Here is a 21,180-nt window from a genome sequence, read left to right as displayed (position 1 = left end):
GATGGAAATGGCGCCCCAAAAAAAACCTGCGCGGGTCACGTGACCACGCGGCACGCGTTTCCTTATTAATGCGCGACCGGGCTCCCTCACAGCCCGGAGTGAATGTTGAACACCTCAGCATATAAAAAAATAAATAAATAACTAGGGAGCAGAAATCTGAGCAATCTTCTTCGAGCAACACCAAATGAATTCGCCTTGGCGGTATGCAAATGTTCCCTGAACTAACGAGGCCGTCTGGCTGATTGGAGGGACATTGATATTCTCCTCGCATACCACCCTTCTCCCTCTCTTGCTCTCTCCCTCCCTCTCTCTATTCCTCCCTCTCTCCCCCTACACTGCAGTTTTTTCCTCACGCACTTTAAATCTCTCCATCTTGCGAGGCTCATCTTTCTCCATACCTCCCTCTCCGATATTATCCCTCTCTTCACTCCGGTCCTTCCTGTTCTAATGTCCTTACTCTCCCTTACATCCTTTGTGCATATCTTTTTTTTTTTGCTTCTTTTTACCCTCATCCCTCCTTCCCCATCTCTCTATAGTCCTTTTCTTTCACACTCCTAATACACCCCCCCCCACGAACCCCCGTCGTCCCAGCCTTGGTATTTTACAAACCCGCCTCTCTGTTCTCTGCTCCCCCTCTCTCTCTCCCTCTCTATCCCTCTCTGTCCTTTCTCTCCTCTCCCCATCTATCCCTCTCTCGCTCTGTCCATTCACACAGGGCGTAACAGCTGGAGGCAAACACAGCTGATGTTCTCTCCTTCCCCCTTATGTGTGTTTCTTCCACAAATCACTGCACTGTCCCAGCAATGCTCTCAATAAAAACAACAGAAATGCCTTTTATTACAGGCAAAGATATGCAGCATGCACTACAAGAAATACAGCTTTTGTCATTTCTAAATCATGATAAATTGTGGCATGCAACCAGTTCTTAATGTACTCATACATGTACATATGTACAGGTTCTAACTGACATATGGCTATTACTTATGTCACCTGAACCAATTTGTAAACTGTATTTTTATTGAAAACCAAATATTCACCAGATTTCATTTGCCACAAGTGTATATATACTGTGTCTATCTGCCTGTTCATCCATCTATCTATCTATCTCTCTATCTATAGATCTATCTATGTCTGTCTTTTCATCTATCTATCTATTTATATGCGTGTCTCGATCTGTCCATCCATCCATCTACCTATCTATATTTCTATCTATCTGTTTGTAATCAGTTCATCTGTCCATCTGTCTGTCTGTCTGTCTGTCTGTCAGTCAGTCTATCTATCTATCTATACGTGTGTCTCGATCTGTTTGTCTGTCCACCCATCCGTCTGTCTGTCTACCTGTCTATCTATCAGTTGTGTTCTTCCTTTCTTCCTACGGGCAGCGGTGAAGGACGGTGGCGAGCGCGCTCTCCGTGACGGCGACCGATTTGGCACACCTGGGCTGACGGCGAAGCGTCCGAACAGAGAGTGCGCATAAATAACCAAGCAGCCGAGCCCATAAACACACATCAATAAGTAAAGCGGCCGCGGCCGGGGGCCCTCTCTGTCGTCCGCAGCAACGGCAGCGACGGGGGGGGGGGCGGGGCGGGGGGGGGGGTGGTGCTTGTCCCCCCTTGTTCCTTTAATGGAGACACGGGCGTTAAGATAAATAAGTCAGAGGGCCACTGCGAGGCCAGGCTGGGTCGCTAAGGAGACGAGCGTCTTTAAGAGCGGAACACACAGCGCGTGCGGCTGGTCCCCGAGGGGCCCCCCCGACTCCGGGGTCTGCGAGCGCGGGCCGCGGCTCCCTCCCCGTCCGTCCATCTGCACACTCCTCTCTCTTTTTTCACCGCAACCTCTCTCCTCTCTCCTCTCCCTCCTTCCATCACTCTTCGCCTCAAATCGCTCTTCCCCTCTTCCCCTCTCTGCATAATTCAGCACCATATGTTGTTTGAATTTCTCTCCTCTTTCTCTCTCTCTCTCTCTCTCTCTCTCTCGGTCTCTCTCTCTTTCTATCTCGCTGTGCTGTCCCTCTTTCACACATCTGCTAAATGGCCTCTGTGGCCTGTCCCAATGATGGAGGGAGAAAGAAGGATGGAGGAGAGAGAGAGAGAGAAAGAGAAAGCAGAAAAGCAGTGAAAGAGTGAAAATGGGGACAGGGGCAGGGTGTGTAGTGACAGCATGCCAGACTGAAGAGGGCTGAATACAGGCCTCAGAACAAACAGGCACTCGCTACGTTCCGTCCTCTTCTCCTCCTCTCCTCTGCCCTCATCTCCTCTGCTTCCTCTCCTCCTCTCCTCTCATCTCATCTCCTCTGCTTCCTCTCCTCCTCTCCTCTGCCCTCATCTCCTCTGCTTCCTCTCCTCTTCTCCTCTCCTCTCGTCACCTCTCTTCTCCCTTCCTTGGCCCTCATCTCCTCTGCTTCCTCTCCTCCTCTCCTCTCCTCTCATCACCTCTCTTCTCCCTTCCTCGGCTCTCATCTCCTCTGCTTCCTCCTCTCCTCTCCTTTCATCTCCTCTCTCCTCCTCTCCTCCTCACAAAAGGTCTTTGCCTGGCAATGCACGGAACAAGTGAGGACATGACCCCCATACATGCTCTCAACTTCCACATTGAGAAGAATGTGCGTGTGTGTGTGTTCATGCATGTGTGTGTGTGTTTGATGCATGTATGTGTTCACGCGTGTGCGTGCATGTGCGTGTGTGCATGCGTGCGTGTGAGAGTATGTGTGTGTACGTGTGTATGTCTGTGCATGTGTGCGCGTGTGTGTGTGTGTATGCATGTGTGTGTGTATGCGTGCGTGTGTGTATGCGTGCGTGTGCATATGTGTGTGTGTGCGTGCACGGGTGTGTGTGTATGTATGTGTGTGTGCGTGCGTGCATGGGTGTGTGTGTGTGTGTGTGTGCGTGCATGTGTGTGTGTGTGTGTGTGTACGTGTGTGTATGTGTGTATGTATGTGTGTGTGCGTGCATGGGTGTGTGTGTGTGTGTGTGTGTGTGCGTGCGTGTATGTGTGTGTGTGTGTGTGTGTGCGTGTGTGTGTGTGTGTGTGCGTATGTGTGTGTGAGCGTTCATGCGTGTGTGCTGTAATGAGTGAGACAGAGGGGAGCGGCAGTAATACACTAATAAAAATCACACCGCAGCACATCCTCACACCTTCTTCATTCCTGCTGCTGTTTTGTACCAGTTGCTATGGCAATGAGATCAAATTCACACTGTTTTCACCCCAGAGAAGAGGAGGCGATGGATACTAACAAACCGACACGCACTAATACTCTCACATCAGTGCATGCACAATGCGCAAACAGAGAACGAGCGTGGCGTGCGTTCCTGAACACGTCCTGTGCTCCCGCACCTAGCCTCTGAACGCAACTAGCCTCTGAACGCACCTAGCCTCTGAACGCACCTGACGCGCGCGCACCGCCCTGTGCGCTCGTACGCGATTCGCTATCGACCCCCCTCCCGCCCCATCTTCGGAAAACCAGACACAAAGTCTTTAACTGAACACCCGGGCAGAACGACCCAGTGAATATGCCCGTGTGGGTCTACGCACAGGCCCAGAGAGTGTGTCCTTGCGCAGGAAAAAGCAGAGTGCAAACACTGAAAAGGCCTGTGAACCCACATGAACTGCTCTCGCTTTGTCAAGCACTCGAGTCTCTGTAGAGCACAAAGCCAATTCACCACCAGCCTTGCTCACATAAAAATCAAACAGAAAAGTATTATTAATCAAAGCTTATAGTTATTTATACGACAGAAAATACACTGTAGAAGCTAGGCTTGCAGCATAGGAGCGTGTGATAAGTAAACAGCAAGCAGGTGTAATGGACAATTCTAACATGAGGCCCTTGACTTTTCTGACTGAGTGCATGTTGTGTGCGCGTGTGCGTGTGTGTGTGTGTGTGTGTGTGTGTGTATGTGTGTACATATGAGTGTGTGTGTACACTTGTGTGTGTGTGTTTGTGCATGTGTGTGTGTACATATGCATGTGTGTGTGTGTGTGTGTGTGTACATGTGCGTGTGTACATATGTGCGAGTGTGCACATATGCATGTGTGTACGTGTGTGTGTTTCTCAAGGCGGTGCTAGGGACAGACGCGCGTCTTGCACTGGGAGAGATTGAGAGGGAGAGCAGGGGGAGGCGAGATGAGATGTGAGGTGGGGGAGAGACAGTGCCGCCATCATTAAGAAGAAGGCAGAGGTGCCCTGCTTCCCTGCCTTGGGGTAGAGCGTTTTGCATCTTCTAATGAGTCGCACTGTTTCCAATGAAGCCTGCTGTCTCAATGGGCGCTTCAGTGTGTCACTGCAAACTGCAAAAGGGAGAGGGAGGGAGGGAGAGAGAGAGAGGAGAGAAGAGAGAGGGAGAGAGAGATGGGGAGAGAGGGAGAAGAGAGAGAGAGAAAGAGGGAGAGAGAGAAATGGAGAGAGGGAGAAAGGGGGAGAGGGAGGGAGATGGATGGAGAGAGAGAGGGAGTAAGAGACAGCGAGAGAGGGGGAGAGGGAGAGGGAAGGAAGATGAAGGCAGAGGGAGAGAGAGGGGGAGAGGGAGGGAGAGGAAGGGAGAAGGAAGAAATGAGGGACGGAGATGAGCGAGACAGCTGGAGAGGAGAGAGAAAGCTCGCTTGATTCTGCCAATGAGGCCTATTCATGGCTGAGGGTAAGAGAGATGGATGGATGGATGACAGGGCAGGAGAGCGAATCTGGTTGAGTGGGGGGAGTTTAAAGGGCCAAGGTACTGAACCCCCATGCCCCCCCAACCCCCCCCCCCACCCCCAACTCCAGCCTAATGACTGGGGTTGACACGACATGGGATGGAGGGATGAAGAGAAAGAGAGAGAGAAACAAGGAAAGACCTAGCCTTAATGAGAGGCACTGTAATCTCACCTCCAAATCCATCTCTAACCCCCCACCATTACCCTGATCCTCTTAGCACCACCCGTGCTGGTGACCCCTCCCCCCCGCCTCAATATCAAACGCAGGGAGGCCAAATCTGCTTACTGGCGTGAACTCTGCAGCCGTTTAAAAGCAGGGACCCGCGTGCCACGTCCCGTCTCTGGTGCTCTGCTCCGGGCGGTGACACCAGACAGGAAGTTGGAGCTAACGCAACCGCACAGGAAATGGCGGGTTTAACCACAACCGGATTTCCCCTTTTCATCACCACCACTTCCGTCAACGCGGATTTTGACACCGACCGTGACGCGTCTGAGAGGATCTGGTTGAGACGCGTATTTGACACACTGTTCCCAGAGAGGTGAGAGGTGGCACGGTCAAAACATGAGTGACCAAGTCTGGCCCACGGTCCAAAACTGTGACCCAACCCCATTTCCCTCTGGTCAGACACCCAGAGCCGGGCCGACCGTACAGGAGGTGCAGCGTTCTTAGATCAGAGTCCTCAGGTAGACGCATCACCACGAGGCGGAAGGGGCTCCGAGAGAGGCCTGGATCGATAGCGTCTGGGAAACCCCTCGCCCCTATGAGCATGCCCACACACACACACGCACGCACGCGCACGCACGCACGCACGCACGCACACACACACACACGCACACACACACACACACACAGACACACACACACACACGCTCCGGATCAATAAACGCTCGCGTGCTCGAGACGGAGACACGCGCTCCCATTGACAAAGATCTGCAACCCGAGCTTCACGCTGCCGCTGGAAACGGCCAGCGACACAATCTGATCGGCAAAGTGTCAGCATCGATTTTCCACGGGGAAGACCACCAGTGTTTACGCACACGCACACACACACACACACACACACACACACACACACACACTCGCAAACGTACCGTGCATGCCCCAGTCGCACAAACACACGCCATTTTCGATGGGCAAATCTGAAATGCAGCAAAACATCAGCACTAATTTTACTGAATTTCAGCGCATTAGCATTGCAGCAGAATTAATTTGATGAAATAGCATCTTGCTTAAAGGCTTGATTTAATTCTATGAGCAGGCTCACAAATGAGAATGAAAATGAATCCACATTCAAAAAGGGAAAGTTATTGGAGGCTATTCAAGTCAGCACTATCTGAGCTTTACTCTGGTCAAATTGGAGATGAACAGAAAAGATAAATACTGACAATAAACACTCCCCCCCCCCCCCTTTTTCTTTCCTCCCCATTACAGCACAAGGAGGGAGTGAGGATCTACTGGTAATCAAGGTTGACAGTTACCAGTAAAACTGGTATTTAACTGTAAATGTGAAATCACTGCCTGCAAAAGGATAAACAAATAGTTAATTAATTGTCCTGACATGTTTGCTGATTTCTGTCGCGATGTTTCCTCCATCCACGTGTTGATTTTACCTTGTTCGTTCATTTACCTCCTCACACTGGCTCGTGCATCCTTACGACGGCCAGTGCGTCAGCTGACCCTGTTCACCCCAGCACCAGCCCTCTGTGACAGCAGGCGAACGAGCAGTCACTCAGTGGCCGGATGTCTGTGACTGACAAAGCCGTCCGGCCGCAGCGACTGGCTGACAAACAGACTTAGGCGTGAGCCTCGCGCTGAAATGCTAACTGTCAAACAGGCACCGGTAGGCTGGCCGCCCGATTGGCTGTAAGCCCCTGTTTTGTCAAACAGAAAACCCCCGTTCTGTATCTTTTTCTAGGGGGCAGCGATACGCAAAAACCTGAGGCCCCCCTTGCCCTTGCCCACTTGTCCCACCATTCTGTCCATCTCGTCTCCATCTAGGCCCAGCTCCAGGTATGTTTGGGAATGTCCAAACTTTTTGGTGGGGGGTGGCGGTGAGACCCATGCAGATGCACATCGCACAGAGAATACTGGACATTTCTGCAGTGGGAAAGCTGAGATATTGGGAGGGGCAGGGGGAGCCTGTTTGCATTTTAAACGCCCCTGCGCCCCTCCTTTCTCCCACCTCATGACCCCCCCCCCCCTCCAAACCCCTCTTTTGCCCCCACACCCCCTGAACTCCTCTCGACCCCTCCCAGCGCAGCCCTACCTGGGACGATGGAGACCGTGTCCTTCTCCCAGGACACCACGCTGACGTACTCCTGCACGGCAGCCGGGATGAGGCACTTGAAGACGGCTACGTTGCCCCGCATGGAGCGCTGGTCGGCCACTCGCACTGTGTAGGGCTCCCTGAACACTGCGGCGGGGACGAGAGAGGGAGAGAGGGAGAGAGAGAGAGAGAGAGAGAGGCCGTTTACATTCAGGCTGCTTTACCACAAACCACTGAAGTCAGAACAACAACTTATATTAACTTGCTTTCTCAGTTCCGGTTTGAATTACATGACTTGACATGGCGGGTCACAGTGAGTCAGGCAGTATTCCTGAATATGGCGAAAGAGTAAACAAGGCTTTGTAGTATAAATAATCAATAAATTCTTGTTTTTTTTTTTTTCTTCAATGCTGAACATGTTAGGTTATTATCTGAAAAAGAACACAAATAAAGACACAGACACACATGCCTGAGAACATAACTGGTCAAGTTTTTTTCCAGTACTCAGACTGGTATGGGCCTTGTAACGACCAAATAAATGATTAAAAACACAGCAAGTAAAATGGAGCAAAAGGGACAGGACAAGGAGGAGTGCCTTGCCCTTTTTATAAATCACCCTCTGGATGCTAACAGACAGCGTGGAGTGGCCGGGCGCGCGCTGCCACACGAGCTGTCACAAACATTCACGAGTAATAAAAGAACACTCTCTGCACATGACAAGCGGAACCCCACGTGGCAAATGAATTATTTATATATAAATGAGTGTGTGTGCGCGTGTGTGTGTGTTATACAAATGGCAAAAATATAGGAGAAACGACACCAAGGTTAAAACATATCGGAAGATAAAATACTCGTGTCAATAAATAGCGATTTCATTTTGGGGGCTAATTTTTATTTATTATTTATTCATCACCGCCGACTGGGTTTATGGTTTTTAATTATATGAATTAAACTGTTCTTGAGGGAGACTAATGCAAGACACAGTCAAGGGGAGTTGACACAAACACGAAGAAGCAAATGCGATTACCATCTCGAGCTGCACAGGAAGAGGACTTGGGGGCCTCTCTCGAAGCATTGCAATTTGATTCAGTCGCAATTCAATCTGTGTTGGCTCGGAAGGCGTTTTCTCCCACAAATGAGCGAAAGGCGCGGACGGTTTAATCAAGACGAGTCACACGCCCGCGTGCACACATACACACACGCGAGCACACACACCCCGAGTGCAATAATTAACGCCGAGTCTGAAGGCGAATTTCCCCGCTCATTAATAAAGCCGGGCGACATTTTAGCCTTACAGAAACAAAACCAATGCCCTTGTCTAAATCATAGTCTTTAACCTCAACATCCGACAATTTCTACATTTTGAGAAAGCAGCCGAAATGGTGATATGGTAGCAGTGTGATAAGGATCATGACCTTTCCAAAAACTGCAGATATTTTTTTCTTCCGATTTTGCTTCGATTTGGCATGGTGATTAAGTCCAGCCCAGAGCCTGTATTTTGTTTTAATGCCAGTATTTAATTACAGTTGGTGACGATAAAATGTATTTTAATTGGCATATGTTCACACAGTCTATGACGAAAGCCTAAATGATTATAATATGGTAATTTAATTCTGAAACGAACAAACTTTTCATCGATGCACAATGGTTTAGTGTTCTAATAGCTAGGTTCATCGATTTTGCCCTCCATTATACATTTCTACCCATTCACATATTTCTTTTTTCGTTGATTGATTCGCACCATGAGACCTTGTTAAGAAATATCCTACCTAGCTTCTTGTCAGGTAGCCTATTGTCGGGTATGCACTGTAAACACGAATAAGATAGCATAATTTATTAGGCACAGCACCACAGAGTCAACTGTAGCCCAGTTAAATTATTCGTTTTTGTGGGGGGGGGGGGGAAAGTAGGCTAAAAGTAAATGTGATTGCTTAAAAATCTAAAAACAGTACGAATCTGTAAATTAATAATGGCTTCATGTTTGAGACCTGAGACACATAAAGAGTATTGTTTATGTATAAATTACACTCCCCTCTAGATGTGCACGTAGTCATTATAATGTGATTGATGCCTTCGCTGTATTCGCTGGTTGCTTAGAAACGAGCTAAAACATCGCCTCGCGCTCTCCCTCACTGCGACGAGAGTCCTGTATCACTGTCATTTAAATAATTCAGCACAGTGAAACCCAATACGATATTTACTTATTCATAAAGCAAAGAATGAGGAAATTACTCAAATAAAGAGCAAATGAACGGTCGGCTTAATTAATTCATGGGCGTGTTTGTTTAAAATAAACAAAACATATCGGCGTCGGTCCCTTTGGAGGTAAAGATACCCAAATATTCGCTAAAATGCGTTTTTAACTGTGCACCTGTTGTTCCAGCGTTCATATTTGAATGGTGGCATCCAGAAGATTAGGCTACTTTGCTGGTAGCTGATCTCAGCACAACTATATATATTACACCTACACATCAAATACGTACGTTTAGGCCTACAACTTGGTTTCATATTTTAGCAAGGAAAAGAAAACACTCAGAAAACCGTTATCCGGTTCAGTAAATAGCATTGCAATGCTGATGTCTTTATTAATAGTTAATTTCCGAAAGCTAAAAAAAATCATTCAGTTGCTTTAATAAAAAGACAAATTGGATAGGCCTATATTGTCCCTGAAAAGGCCTCGAGACTCAGCAAGACTGACACCTTCAGGACTGAACCGTTTTATTTACTGCAGCGCAAAACACAAAGCATGTCATTACTTCATTTCGAAATAAGACACCATATGTAAACAAAGACACTGAAACCATGGGAAAAAGGCAAATGATGAAAGACAAAGGATGTATTCATTAACTAACCGGATCGACGACGGGTGCACAAAGAACCAGTAAACTGTAGGCGGGAGTTCCTTAAAACAAATCGATGTTCCTTGCAGTGCGCGCGTAATAACGCGCCAGTCTTAAAGTCGTCTGCAAGGGGACGCTAAACCAACAGACACGTGGAGCAACAACGAAAATTCGTTTCGGAACTAGATAGACAGATAGATAGATGTAGTCACAGATATGGGTATTACATTTCAAGCCTATACCACTCGGGCGTCTAACTGACAGACACAAATGTCCCATTGTGCTTACGGAGAGAATAGACCATTGACAGGTACATCTGGGACTCCCGCGGTTTGTGCAGCTGATTATTTTAGGATTAGGCTTTCGGGACCCCGTGGCAGAGCTGACATAGCCCCAGTGTTTGACTCGCTTAAAACCTATAGGATTGCTACCGCGGATATGCGGTCGGGCGGGCGGGCAGCCACAATGCAAACCCACGTGTACGATCAGTTGAGTGGATAACCTGCTCAACCGACCTATTAAAAATAGTCACCCAGTTGTGACTATTTATTTATTTATTTATTTATTTATTTATTTATTTATTTATTTATTTATTTGGAATCTGATAACACCTCAATTTTCGGTGCAGTCTATGTCTGCCCTTTTAATCCTGAAGTTGGCGCTGGCGTTATTATTAGTGTGGATATTAGTGTTCGTCATTGCTGTGGGGCAGAATATGAAAACAGATGTTGCCAGTGCAGAGGTGGGGGCGCCATCTCTCTCTCTCTCTCTCTCTCTCGATTTGAAAAGCAGAGCATGTGTGTGGTGTGTTAGCACTTATGTGTGTGAGTTTGTCTTTATGTTAAGCATTGGAGAGGGGGATAGAGGAGAAAAAGAGAAAAAGAGATAGTGAAAGAAATGAGTTAGTGGGAGGAGTCAGGGAGAGGAGCAAAAATCAGACAACATAAGGGTGCCCCCCCCCCCCCCCCCCCCCCCCCCCCCCCCCCATGAATTCCAGTTGTTTTCAAGTAGAAATTTCCTGTTAAATATATACACCAAACAAAGCGCAGGAGAGCTGTAACAAAGCCAGCGCAGAGAGATTTTAATCAAATGTACCTCCTTTTCCATGGCTGCGGCTGCTGCTATAACTGGCACAGGATCAGCATGGGGGTGTGCGCGTGTGAAAAGGAGGTGGGGAGAGAGAGATAGAGAGAGTGGGGAGGGGGACTCACACTGGGAACTGTCTGTTGGCATCATTCCTCCGTGCCACCTGACACAGGTGACGGCGCGCCCTGCCAGTCACAGCCCGTCGCCCATGGCAACCGCGGAACACGCTGAGGCGAGCGAGGGGGCGGCTCGAGGGTGGGGGATGGGGGAAAGGGGCGGGAGGCGTGGAGCAGGTGGAAGTAGTGACTGTTCAATTTCAAGTTTAAGACCCTGAGAGACTGCGTTTGTGTCGTTTCCTGTACTGCTGTTTACAGTAAAAAATAAATTAAAAAACAAAAAAAAAAAAAAAACATGTTTTTATAAAACATTGCTTTCTGGGTATTCGTTAATCATTGTCATGCTCTGGCAAGAACAGATACACTGTTTATGTGATTCTCTGGGCTCCTAAGTAGAAAATAGAGATATATATCTGTGTGTGTGTGTGTGTGTGTGTATTTGCCTGTGTGCATAAAAAAACCTGACCCTCCCTCCCTCCCTTCCTCCCTCCCTCCCGAACAGCGCCTCCTCTGCAACGCGGGCCTCGCCCTCACAGATCAATCCCAGCATGCAGTGCGAGCGGCAGCCTCCTTTGGGCACGGGCACACTGTCTGCCTCGCCTCCGCAAGAGCAGCTCTGCCAACGCACAGGAAGAGCGGGCACAGCGGGCGCGGAGACGGCGGCACCAAACCGCGGGCCGGACGGGGAGGGAGGGGTTGCCGCGGGCACAGATGGACAAGGGGAGACAGGAGGCACCGACGCAGCCCGGGCACAGGGGCTGGCACAGGCGCGTGGCCTCTCCCCGCACCTCCTCCACCACACTCACGAGAGGGGGGGGGGAGAGAGAGAGAGAGAGAGAGAGAGAGAGAGGGAGAGAGAGAGAGGGGGGGTGAGGGGGAGAGAGAGAGGGAGAGAGAGAGAGGGGGAGAGAGAGGGAGAGAGAGAGGGGGGAGAGGGGGAGAGAGAGAGAGAGCAAGGGAGAGAGAGAGAGAGCGAGAGAGAGAGCGAGGGAGAGAGAGAGGTAGAGAGAGAGAGAGGGGGGGAGAGGGGGAGAGAGAGAGAGCGAGGGAGAGGGAGGGAGGGAGGGAGAGAGAGAGAGTGGGAGAGAGGGACAGAGAGTGGGGGGGGGGGGGACTGGGGCCCCTCCGGTCTTCCCCACGCGGCCGGCGGCGACCTTGGCGCGATGCCCAGGGTCGCTCCGCCAACTGTCTGTGTCGCCGTGCGTCTGTCTGCCACCGGCTTCCTACAACACAAGGTCGAGCGGGCCGACCGCGTGCTCCGCGCTGGCCCTGCGCGCCGCCGCCCAGGCTATCAATATGGAGGCTCCTGTTAACACCGCCGGCCCGCCGCCGCCCTAATGCCTGCGCCTGTTTCGACATGACATTCGTTTCGTCTGCTGAAATTAAATCGTTATTTTAAAGCAGCGCTGTGCCCTCTCTCTCTCTCTCTCTCTCTCTCTTTGTTTTGACATGACGACGCGACGCGTTGGAGTTCAGAACGGAGGAGTGGGACGAGGAGGAAGGAAGGAGGAAGGAAGGAGAGACCAGGATAGAGGCTGGGGATAGAGTGGTGTGTGTGTTGTGTGCAAGTGTGCGTGTGTGTGTGTGAGTGTGTGTGCGTGTGTATGTGAGTGCATGTGCATATATGTACAGGCATGGGGCGAGCCCAAGGTTTGCTTTTTATACAGGTGTGTCACTGAGATTTTGGCTTTTGCGGTCTTGTTTTTTCTTTGTTCTAACAAACTTGCTTTTAATAATAGCAAACATGGTTTGCTATTATTAAGGTGGCCTAACAAACACTGGGAAACACTGCAGCACACCTGTGTCCAGGTACATTACCTTTGTGCATAAGCACATACATCTCCTGTGGCCTGCTTTAAATCTACCCTCTTCTGTTTTTCTCTCTTCGTCTTTTCCTTTAAATCTCTCCTCACCTCACTCTTTCCCCCTCTCTGCACTACCCTCCCTCCCTCCCTGGCCCCCATTTTCCCCATCTCCATCTGTCGACTCTTCTCCAGCTTTCCCTCTCCCTGTTCTGCTCCCTCCTCCTTCTCCATCCACCTTCTCTCTCCCATCCAACATTTCTTTTCCCCCCTCCCTCCCTCCCTCTCACTCTGCCCCAGCTGTTTGCTCCCCCTTCCTTTCTGCAGACTCTTGCCCTTCCCCCTGACTCTGCCCCCTCCCCCTCCCTCATACTCCCTCCACACTCTGGCCCCTCCCCCTCTCTCATACGCCCTCCACACTCTGGCCCCTCCCCCTCTCTCATACACCCTCCATACTCTGGCCCCTCCCCCTCTCTCATACTCCCTCCATACTCTGGCCCCTCCCCCTCTCTCATACACCCTCCATACCCCGGCTCCTCCCCCTCTCTCATACACCCTCCATACCCCGGCCCCTCCCCCTCTCTCATACACCCTCCATATTCTGGCCCCTCCCCCTCCCTCGTATGCCCTTTGGCCCCTCCCCCTCCCTCAGATCCCTGCCTCCCAAGCTCACCGGCCTTGACGCGGATGCTGGGGCTGCGGATCTTTCCGGCCTGGTTCTCGGCGGTGCAGAAGTAGTCGTTGTCGTGTATGAAGCTGTTGAAGGCCGAGGGGGAGAAGGGGTAGAGCTGCAGCGTCCCGTTGGCGTGGACATGGCGGATGTGCGGGACGTCGTAGATGTCGTCGCCGGTGGCCAGGTACCAGCGCAGGACGGCGTGGGGGGCACCGCCCGCTGGGCAGGGCAGGGACACCCCCACCGAGCTGGAGAACGTCACCCTCTGCAAGGAGGCGTTCACAAAGTACAGCCGCGTCGAGCCCACATCCTCGCTGTGCACTGAGAGGGGAGACAGAGCAGGGCACAGGTAAATACACATGCACGCACACACGCGCATGCACGCACAAACGCACGCACACACACGCACACGCACACGCGCACACGCACACAGTTATCCAGCAAGAGTCCCATTACCTACTGGGTAATACTTGAACTAGAAAGCTAGAAAGCCTAGATAACACTCTCATAAGCATAACGTCTGTCATAACCATTTATGACAGTGCATTACAGTTTATGATCAATGTCATAACACTGTTGAAAATTTTCTGTTTATAACTTGTTTGGAAACTGTTCTGTAAATTTTACTCGTGCATTATGAGTGTTGGGGTGATTAAGGTATTGTGTTGTTCTTATGACTGAGTTATGTATCATGAGTTCCACAAAGTATCATGTAACCAATGCAAAACAGACCCATTGAACCTTCTCCCTCACACACACAGACACACACACACCGGCTTCAGGGGACTAAACAATGACTACTTAGAGTAGGACTGAAAAAATTCCCACAATGCAGGAGCCCAAGTCTTCAGAAGAAGAGATGATATTGAGGGATTGACTGTGGTTCCACTAAAAATGGTGCAATTTGTTCCTAAACACGTGGAAATGCCTGCATGAATCATGAGATCAGACCCACAGTTCAATCATAAAATATAATGGTTTCATTTTAATTCCAAGGCTATGACTCTATAATTTCCATTTTAAAATTACATTCCCGAAACTGCATATACACTGAAAAGTGAGATATTTGTGGAATGTCTTGGAGGACTTTAGTCTATAGAATGGGTAATAGAGAAATCCGAAGTTATTTAAGAATACCTTTCACCATGACAAGGTAAACCGCTGAAAATTCCAGAAAAAAACGGCCGAAAGAAGACTTAACACCTTTCGAAGCTTACAGAAGGTACTTCAGGCACCAACACATAGGATGAACAATCCACTTGAAAATACGGAAATATTAAATGTAATGATCCAGGGTTAGCTTTATACCCTCGCGCGCATCACCAGAAAGAAATAATTAACGGCACCAACATTAATAACTCGTTTCCATAAACTGGGACCTTGGTCTTTATCTCAACAAGCTAATATGTATTGGATGTGCCTCTTGCAGACATCAAGGATCGCGGTTAGGAACCTCTATCAGCCGTTCATTTTCAAATGTGTGTATGAAATGACACTGTGTCAAGCAGACAGACTTATTTCAACAATGCTGAGGGAGAAAACATGCCCGAACTGGCTGGAGGCACAGCCATAAAATCGTCTTGAATAAGTGGCATACTCTTCCGGTGCGTTTTGCCTCTGGTAAAGCTCGTGAAGAAATCACATTTATCGTGTTTGCTGGGAAACGGGGGAAAAGACGTTGTTTTCTGGTGAGAAGAGTAAGGGTTGTAACGTTAATTTTGGCAAAATGAAAACCCTTTGTGTGGCTTAAACGATTAACATGCGTTGAGAGGTAGCCTAAAATCAAACTTTATTTTGATTCACCTGTGTTTAGTACAAAGCCTGTTCCAGAAGTAGGCCTAAATGGGTCTCCCATAAAATGATATGATAAACTACGTTTACAAAGTCCTGCAATGCACCCTCGTAAGCGTACGTCACCAAAACAATTTTACGATCATAGTGGATGAGCAATTTTCTTTATGTTCAACAACCATGTTGCAGAGACAAATGGGCCAGCCGGCTTGCTTTCATGGGATAACACTATCTTCTTCTGTACGATGTTATCTGTGAGTGGCAAACTAAATCTGATCACAAGGCACTACGGCAGGACGGCTAATGCTAATGTTCCAGGGCTCTCCCACCATCATTTTTTGAATACTGATTTTACTTTTTTTTTTTTTTTTTGGGGGGGGGGGGGGGGGTAAGTCATTAAAAGAGTTAAAAGAACGACTGCAAAACTTTGGAATTGCGTTGTTTTGTTTAAATGCCTGCATTGAATGCATTGTATGATATTTCGGCTATGTTGCATTTATTCTTATGTTATCTAATTGTGTACTGAGTGCAATGGGAAACAAGACCACCACATTTTTTTCCAAAAATCATTTCTGTAGGCTATTTCTAATGTGTCCTGACTTTCTCGTCTTCTGAACTTGCGCCTACGATACTAAGACCAAAATGCAAAGACGCGGAAAGAAAAGGCCACATTCACTTGCGAAGATGCCTGGATACAATACGTGACACGGTAAATCAATTTAAAAATGATGCAACAAGCACTATTCCGATTATTAAATAAATCACGAATCCCTTCGTCATGGATGCGTTCTGGTCCGTATTTCACAGTTTGATAAGCATTCATCCCATTACAGAAATTTGACCACAGAGAGAGAGAGGAAAAGAACTAAATAATGCAATGCTATTTTTACTCAAATTCGATCTTAAAAAAAGACACGCTATTGTATCCAGTAACAGACCCGAGTGTGTCAAGTTAATGTTCTTGCTGCAGTTCATCCTCATTGATTGACGCGTCAATATCAGGTCAGCAAGATATCAAATCGGGACAGTGGTGAGAAAATACAGATTCCTCCCCCCATTCACGCGCACACATATCATCGAGACATCTGACACATGTAGTGACAACAAAATCCGTAATTGATGCAGGGGGGGGAATGGGGTGCCCGAGGTTAAACCGCACTCAGCTGGAACGCACAGAGAACCGGAGTGGTTGATAGAGTGGTGGTAGGAGTGGTCAGGAGAGAAGACTCATTACCAGGGGGTCAAAGGCTTCCATCCCAAGGGGCAACTATGTAGTTGGTCTTAACCTAAATTGCGTTCGTAATGGCCCACCAACGTGAACGGATTACGGAGTATCTGATGAATCTAACGCGTCCCCCCCCCCCCCCCCCCCCGCCCCCCACGAATATAGGCATCTGATAGGCAAATGAATGGATTGACCATTACAGATGAGCCCAGTTGATGCCCTCGCCACTGTCATGGTTGTCCGTGCACTTTGGCGTGGCCTTGTGTTCTTTAACCACGGTTTCTGCCGTAAATTGGCCATGAAATGAAACACAGGGAGTCGCTGGATATCAAGTCTTTGTGCTTTGTGCTACCAAAGCTGCTCACCTTCTTGATATTCAAACAGGAACTGTCCTAAGATCAAGAGCAATGCTGCAAATTTTTATACAGGCGATTACAATTTGCGCTTGTTCTTTGAGGATTGCTTACTTCCAATTCCTGATGAGAAGCTGGCTGTTATGTGTAACACTTTGGAGCTCTAGTTAACAGGTAACACTGTTCAGTGGTTGTAAAGGATTCATATTCTACAAAAGGGAAACTGTTTTGCTTAGTTAGCGTTTCCTGCTAATAATTCAGCACTGTATATATTCTGCAATTATTTCAGAACTGCTATGAAAAACATAATATATTACAAAATATTTTTAATAGCTCACATTTTTAACTACAAATACTTTAGTAACTACCAAATGTTAGTAAATATATCTTAATATACATGAAAATACTAGATAAATACTAGGTAAATATGAATTTTAATTACTTATAAATGTTGTCATCATTCTTGTCACTGATTTTTTGCAGATTTTACTAAATAAAGGAGCTTGTCTGACATCGCTCAAAGGAAAAGCAACAAATGCACACAAAATGTCTCGTTCAAAAACATAAAGCACCTGACAAAATAAAGATGGAATAAAGCAAAGGCTAGGAACAGAAAGACAGAGATTAGGGATAAAGTCTTTATGGGATGAGGCCGGGGGTGGGGGAGGAGGCGGAATAGTCCCATCTCTCTTTTTTCATATTTCCATGGAACATGCAGGGATATGTTATGTGATTGGGATTTGTATGCCAGACGCAGAGAGTTAAATCCATATAATCTCCTTTCACATTTAACACACACAGTCTCCCCGCCCAGATAATCGCGCCATGGAGGACTGTCTCTCCCTCACTCCACAGAGCAGGCAGATTAGGAAGCCGGGGAGGGGCGAGAGGGACGGCGGGGCGCTGGGTCAGAGGTACAGTGTTGGAACAGGGAACTTGTGTTGGGTCAGAAGCACAGGCAGATAGAGATGTGTCAGTGGTACAGCGTTGGGGCAAAAGGCTAGTGTTGGGTCAGAAGTACAGGGAAGTAGAATTGGGTCAGATGTACAGTGTTGGGACAGGGAGCGAGTGTTGGGGCACAGGTGAAGGGCAGGGCAAATGAAGAACACTGAGTCAGAGGTATGGTGAGATTTTGGCAAATGAATGGTGTGAGCCAGGGCAGGAACAGGACAGGGTCCTTTAGGGTATGAGGGCAGTACTGGGCCATGAAATCCAATTTGGAGTGTGGTGATAAGGTGAGCTACAGTAGTGTGTGCATTTACAGTTTATACAAATATGAAAACCTACATTTTATGAATAACAGCAAGGCATAATTTAATAATTTACATAATACTGCAGTGGTCAGGTTGATCAAAGTAACGGAATACCAAAGTAATTGTATTTTCCACACTCAGCACTAACTAGAGTTCCTGTTGCCATGGTTTATTAGATGGTTCATTGCAAGCAACATCTTCTATGACAGACGGTACTCACTTCATGGGGTAAAATGTGTATAAACCCTCATTCGTTTTGGAAATCTTTTGCACTGCTCCTATTCCATATCACTTTACTACCATGCTACACTGAGGAGTGGTGTAGCATTTGTGGTGTAGCAGTCCATTCTTTAGAAACTGTGGCAGCTGCAGTCTTTGAAAGCTCAGTGGTCTCAATCAAGTCTCGGGATGATTTTGAACAGTGACTGACCGAGATCATGGACCGATTTTATGTGGTTTGATATAATCAGGACCACAGGCTGCACAAACATTGTCTGATATGATCAGGACCACGGACAGCGTACGCATGTGGTTTGTCAAGATCAGGACCATGGACAGTGTCAACTTACGTTAGCTCCAGCTCTGGATAAAAAACCACAGATGTCTTGGTAAGTGCATGTATAAGATTCACAGAAATACCCCAATATCCCTACGGCAACAGTGCAACCCACCAAATACTGAATGTCACAGACCAAAATTATATCATGTAATCAAACAAAATGGATCAATTATGCCGTATGCCTTATTTACAACAGAAGCGAAATATTATCAGGAAAAATGATTTTCTCCTCTGCTGTAAGCCTTTGGTAAATCCAGGTCAGTCAGTTCACCCCCCTTCTCCCCACTGCAGATTATGGCCCACAGCATAAACCCCCATAATAAAGATTGCAATATCTATAATCTCACAGTGGGGGGCTGGGGCTAGGGGGTGGGACGGGGGAGCGAGATTCCCCACTGGCCCCCGTCAGGGTCTCAGCAACATGACTCCCATCTGAGAGGGAGAGGGGGAAGGAGGGAGGGAGGGTGAGGGGAACAGAGGGAGGGAGGGAGGGACAGGGAGATTGAGGTGAAAGAGAGGGGTGCATGTGTGTGTGAAGAGTGTTTTATTTCTCCTGCTTGATTGCTAATTCAAACTTCTTGGAATTAGTGGGTTGGGTTTCGGGGTGGGGGGGGGGGGGGTTTGGGGAGGGTGTTGAGTACTGTGATAAATGCAAATTGCAAATAAGGGGATTTTGTATGTATTCAGTGTTCTTTGGGAGAGTTCCAATGCCAGACCCAGAACTGTGCACAAGGACTGCCCAGCTAGCCTCACCACACAAATTCAAATCCAAGTTCAAACTCAGGTGATAAAGCACAAAGCAGAACTGGCTTGTTTTCTGTTGAACCTGTCAGTAACTTGACCTCTATCTGGAGGTCGGGTACTCAGGATGAGTGAGTGAGGTTGAAGACAGAGGAGAAGACTTCTTTGTCTGTAAACACAGGACTACAGCAAGTCCAATCCTGCACAGTATGCCTTAAATTGTCAAGAAGTACATTTGTAAATATTGGCAAATGGCTCAGCAATGCATTTAGACACTAATCAATGAACACCACACAGCTAGTATAGTAAGCAATAGCAATACTAAAAATTACTACATAATTAATAATCACATAACTATGATAAGAACAACAATAATAATAATCCTTATAAGAATCTAATTATTATTTTATTTTATTACACTTATCATTATCTTTCTCTTTCGCATTTCCTTCTCTCTCTCTCTCTCTCTCACTCAGCACCCTCTCTCCTACTCTTTCACATTCACCTTGTCTTTCTCTCTGACCTCTCACTTTATCTGTCCCTCTCTATGTTCCTTCTCCACAGAGGGAATCATGCACAAATGAGACGGCACATGTTAAGTGTCACTTCACTTGTTTAACGCTCTGCGTTGTCTTTTCAGTCCGAAAGGTCAACTATTCGCTGAGCGTCCACCCAGTGTCCTGCCTGACAGACCGCAACTCTCCAAGTGCCCGTCAGTTGTGTGCGCAAACACACACACACACACGTGTGTGATTGCAGGGAACCACGTAAGGAAAAAATCCATCCATTTCACTGAAAATGTGGTTTCCTGTTTGGCCTACGACCCCCATGACCAAACTGTAAAGAGCGAGCTACAGACCAGGGAAGAGATGGATTTGGGTGCCATCGCAAGAAAACTGAATCATGCCATAAAGCCATAAAGACCTATGGGGTGCTCCATCTAAACTTGGGCTCTCACAGTGGTTCACAAAATGTCTCAAAGGGAGGGGGGGGTACAACAGGGGGGTGGTGTTGAAGGTTGGTGGTGGTCTGACTAAATAAGTTTGCGAACCACTGCCCTGGTTTGAGGCTAGGCTATGTCATCAGCCAGTTATGACTGAGGGACACGCAACGGCAGAACACATTTGGCACATCACTAATACCACATATGGCACTCAAGTGCCTTCTCAGGTGTTTACTAGAGAGAGATGGACTGATCAGCACTAGTTCTGCAGCCACCTGTTCGGTTATTGGCATGGTAACCAGTCTCCGTCTCAGTACTGAGAATATCAGAGAACTGCTGTGGCTCAGCTAGCTGCAGTGCTACGTGCCCTGGTATGGATGCTACCTGTGCACGTACAGGAGCTGCCCCTGCGGGTCCGTGCACTCCCTGCGCATGTACGGGTGCTACCTGTGCAGGTATGGTGGGCAGCGATTGGCAATGCCCTTTGAGCGATTCCAAGCAGAGGGCAAATAAAAAAAATAAAATTGCAGAGACCCCATCAGAGATTTGCTCATTGATTCTGTCCTGGGTGCATTACAGGCCCCCTGCAGAGAGGGGGCAGCGACCGCTCCTCGTTCGGTTGGGGAGGGGGGGGGGGGGTTGGGTCGGGTGCGCGGCATGCGCTTGATGAAGAGGATAATGAAGTAACCCAATTTCTCCTTCCTTTGTTCTGGAAAGACTCCACTACTGCAGGGTAATCTAGTCCTCGCCTGTCCTACAGCTCCATTGCCTTCCTCTAGCTTAAAAAAAAAAAAAGAAATGAGGGGGGGGGGGGGGGGGAAAGAATAGGAATGTCTATTTGGGTTGCA

General features: G+C 48.1%; 1 protein-coding gene across 1 annotated transcript in view; it reads right to left on the bottom strand.

Moving 5' to 3' along the window:
* LOC118209967 (Down syndrome cell adhesion molecule-like protein 1 homolog) overlaps positions 1–21,180 on the bottom strand; it is a 32,211-nt gene that overhangs the window by 2,100 nt on the left and 8,931 nt on the right. The window contains exons 2-3 of the mRNA XM_035385706.1: positions 13,468–13,788; positions 6,951–7,097 (exon numbers count right to left, since the gene is read on the bottom strand). Coding sequence (XP_035241597.1) covers positions 6,951–7,097; positions 13,468–13,788 — 468 coding nt within the window. The remainder of the gene's footprint in view (positions 1–6,950; positions 7,098–13,467; positions 13,789–21,180) is intronic.

This window comes from Anguilla anguilla, chromosome 12, assembly GCF_013347855.1.
Source record: "Anguilla anguilla isolate fAngAng1 chromosome 12, fAngAng1.pri, whole genome shotgun sequence".
NCBI lineage: Eukaryota > Metazoa > Chordata > Actinopteri > Anguilliformes > Anguillidae > Anguilla > Anguilla anguilla.
Note: the sequence above shows the minus strand (reverse complement) of the source record. Positions and strands in the feature narration are given on the sequence as shown.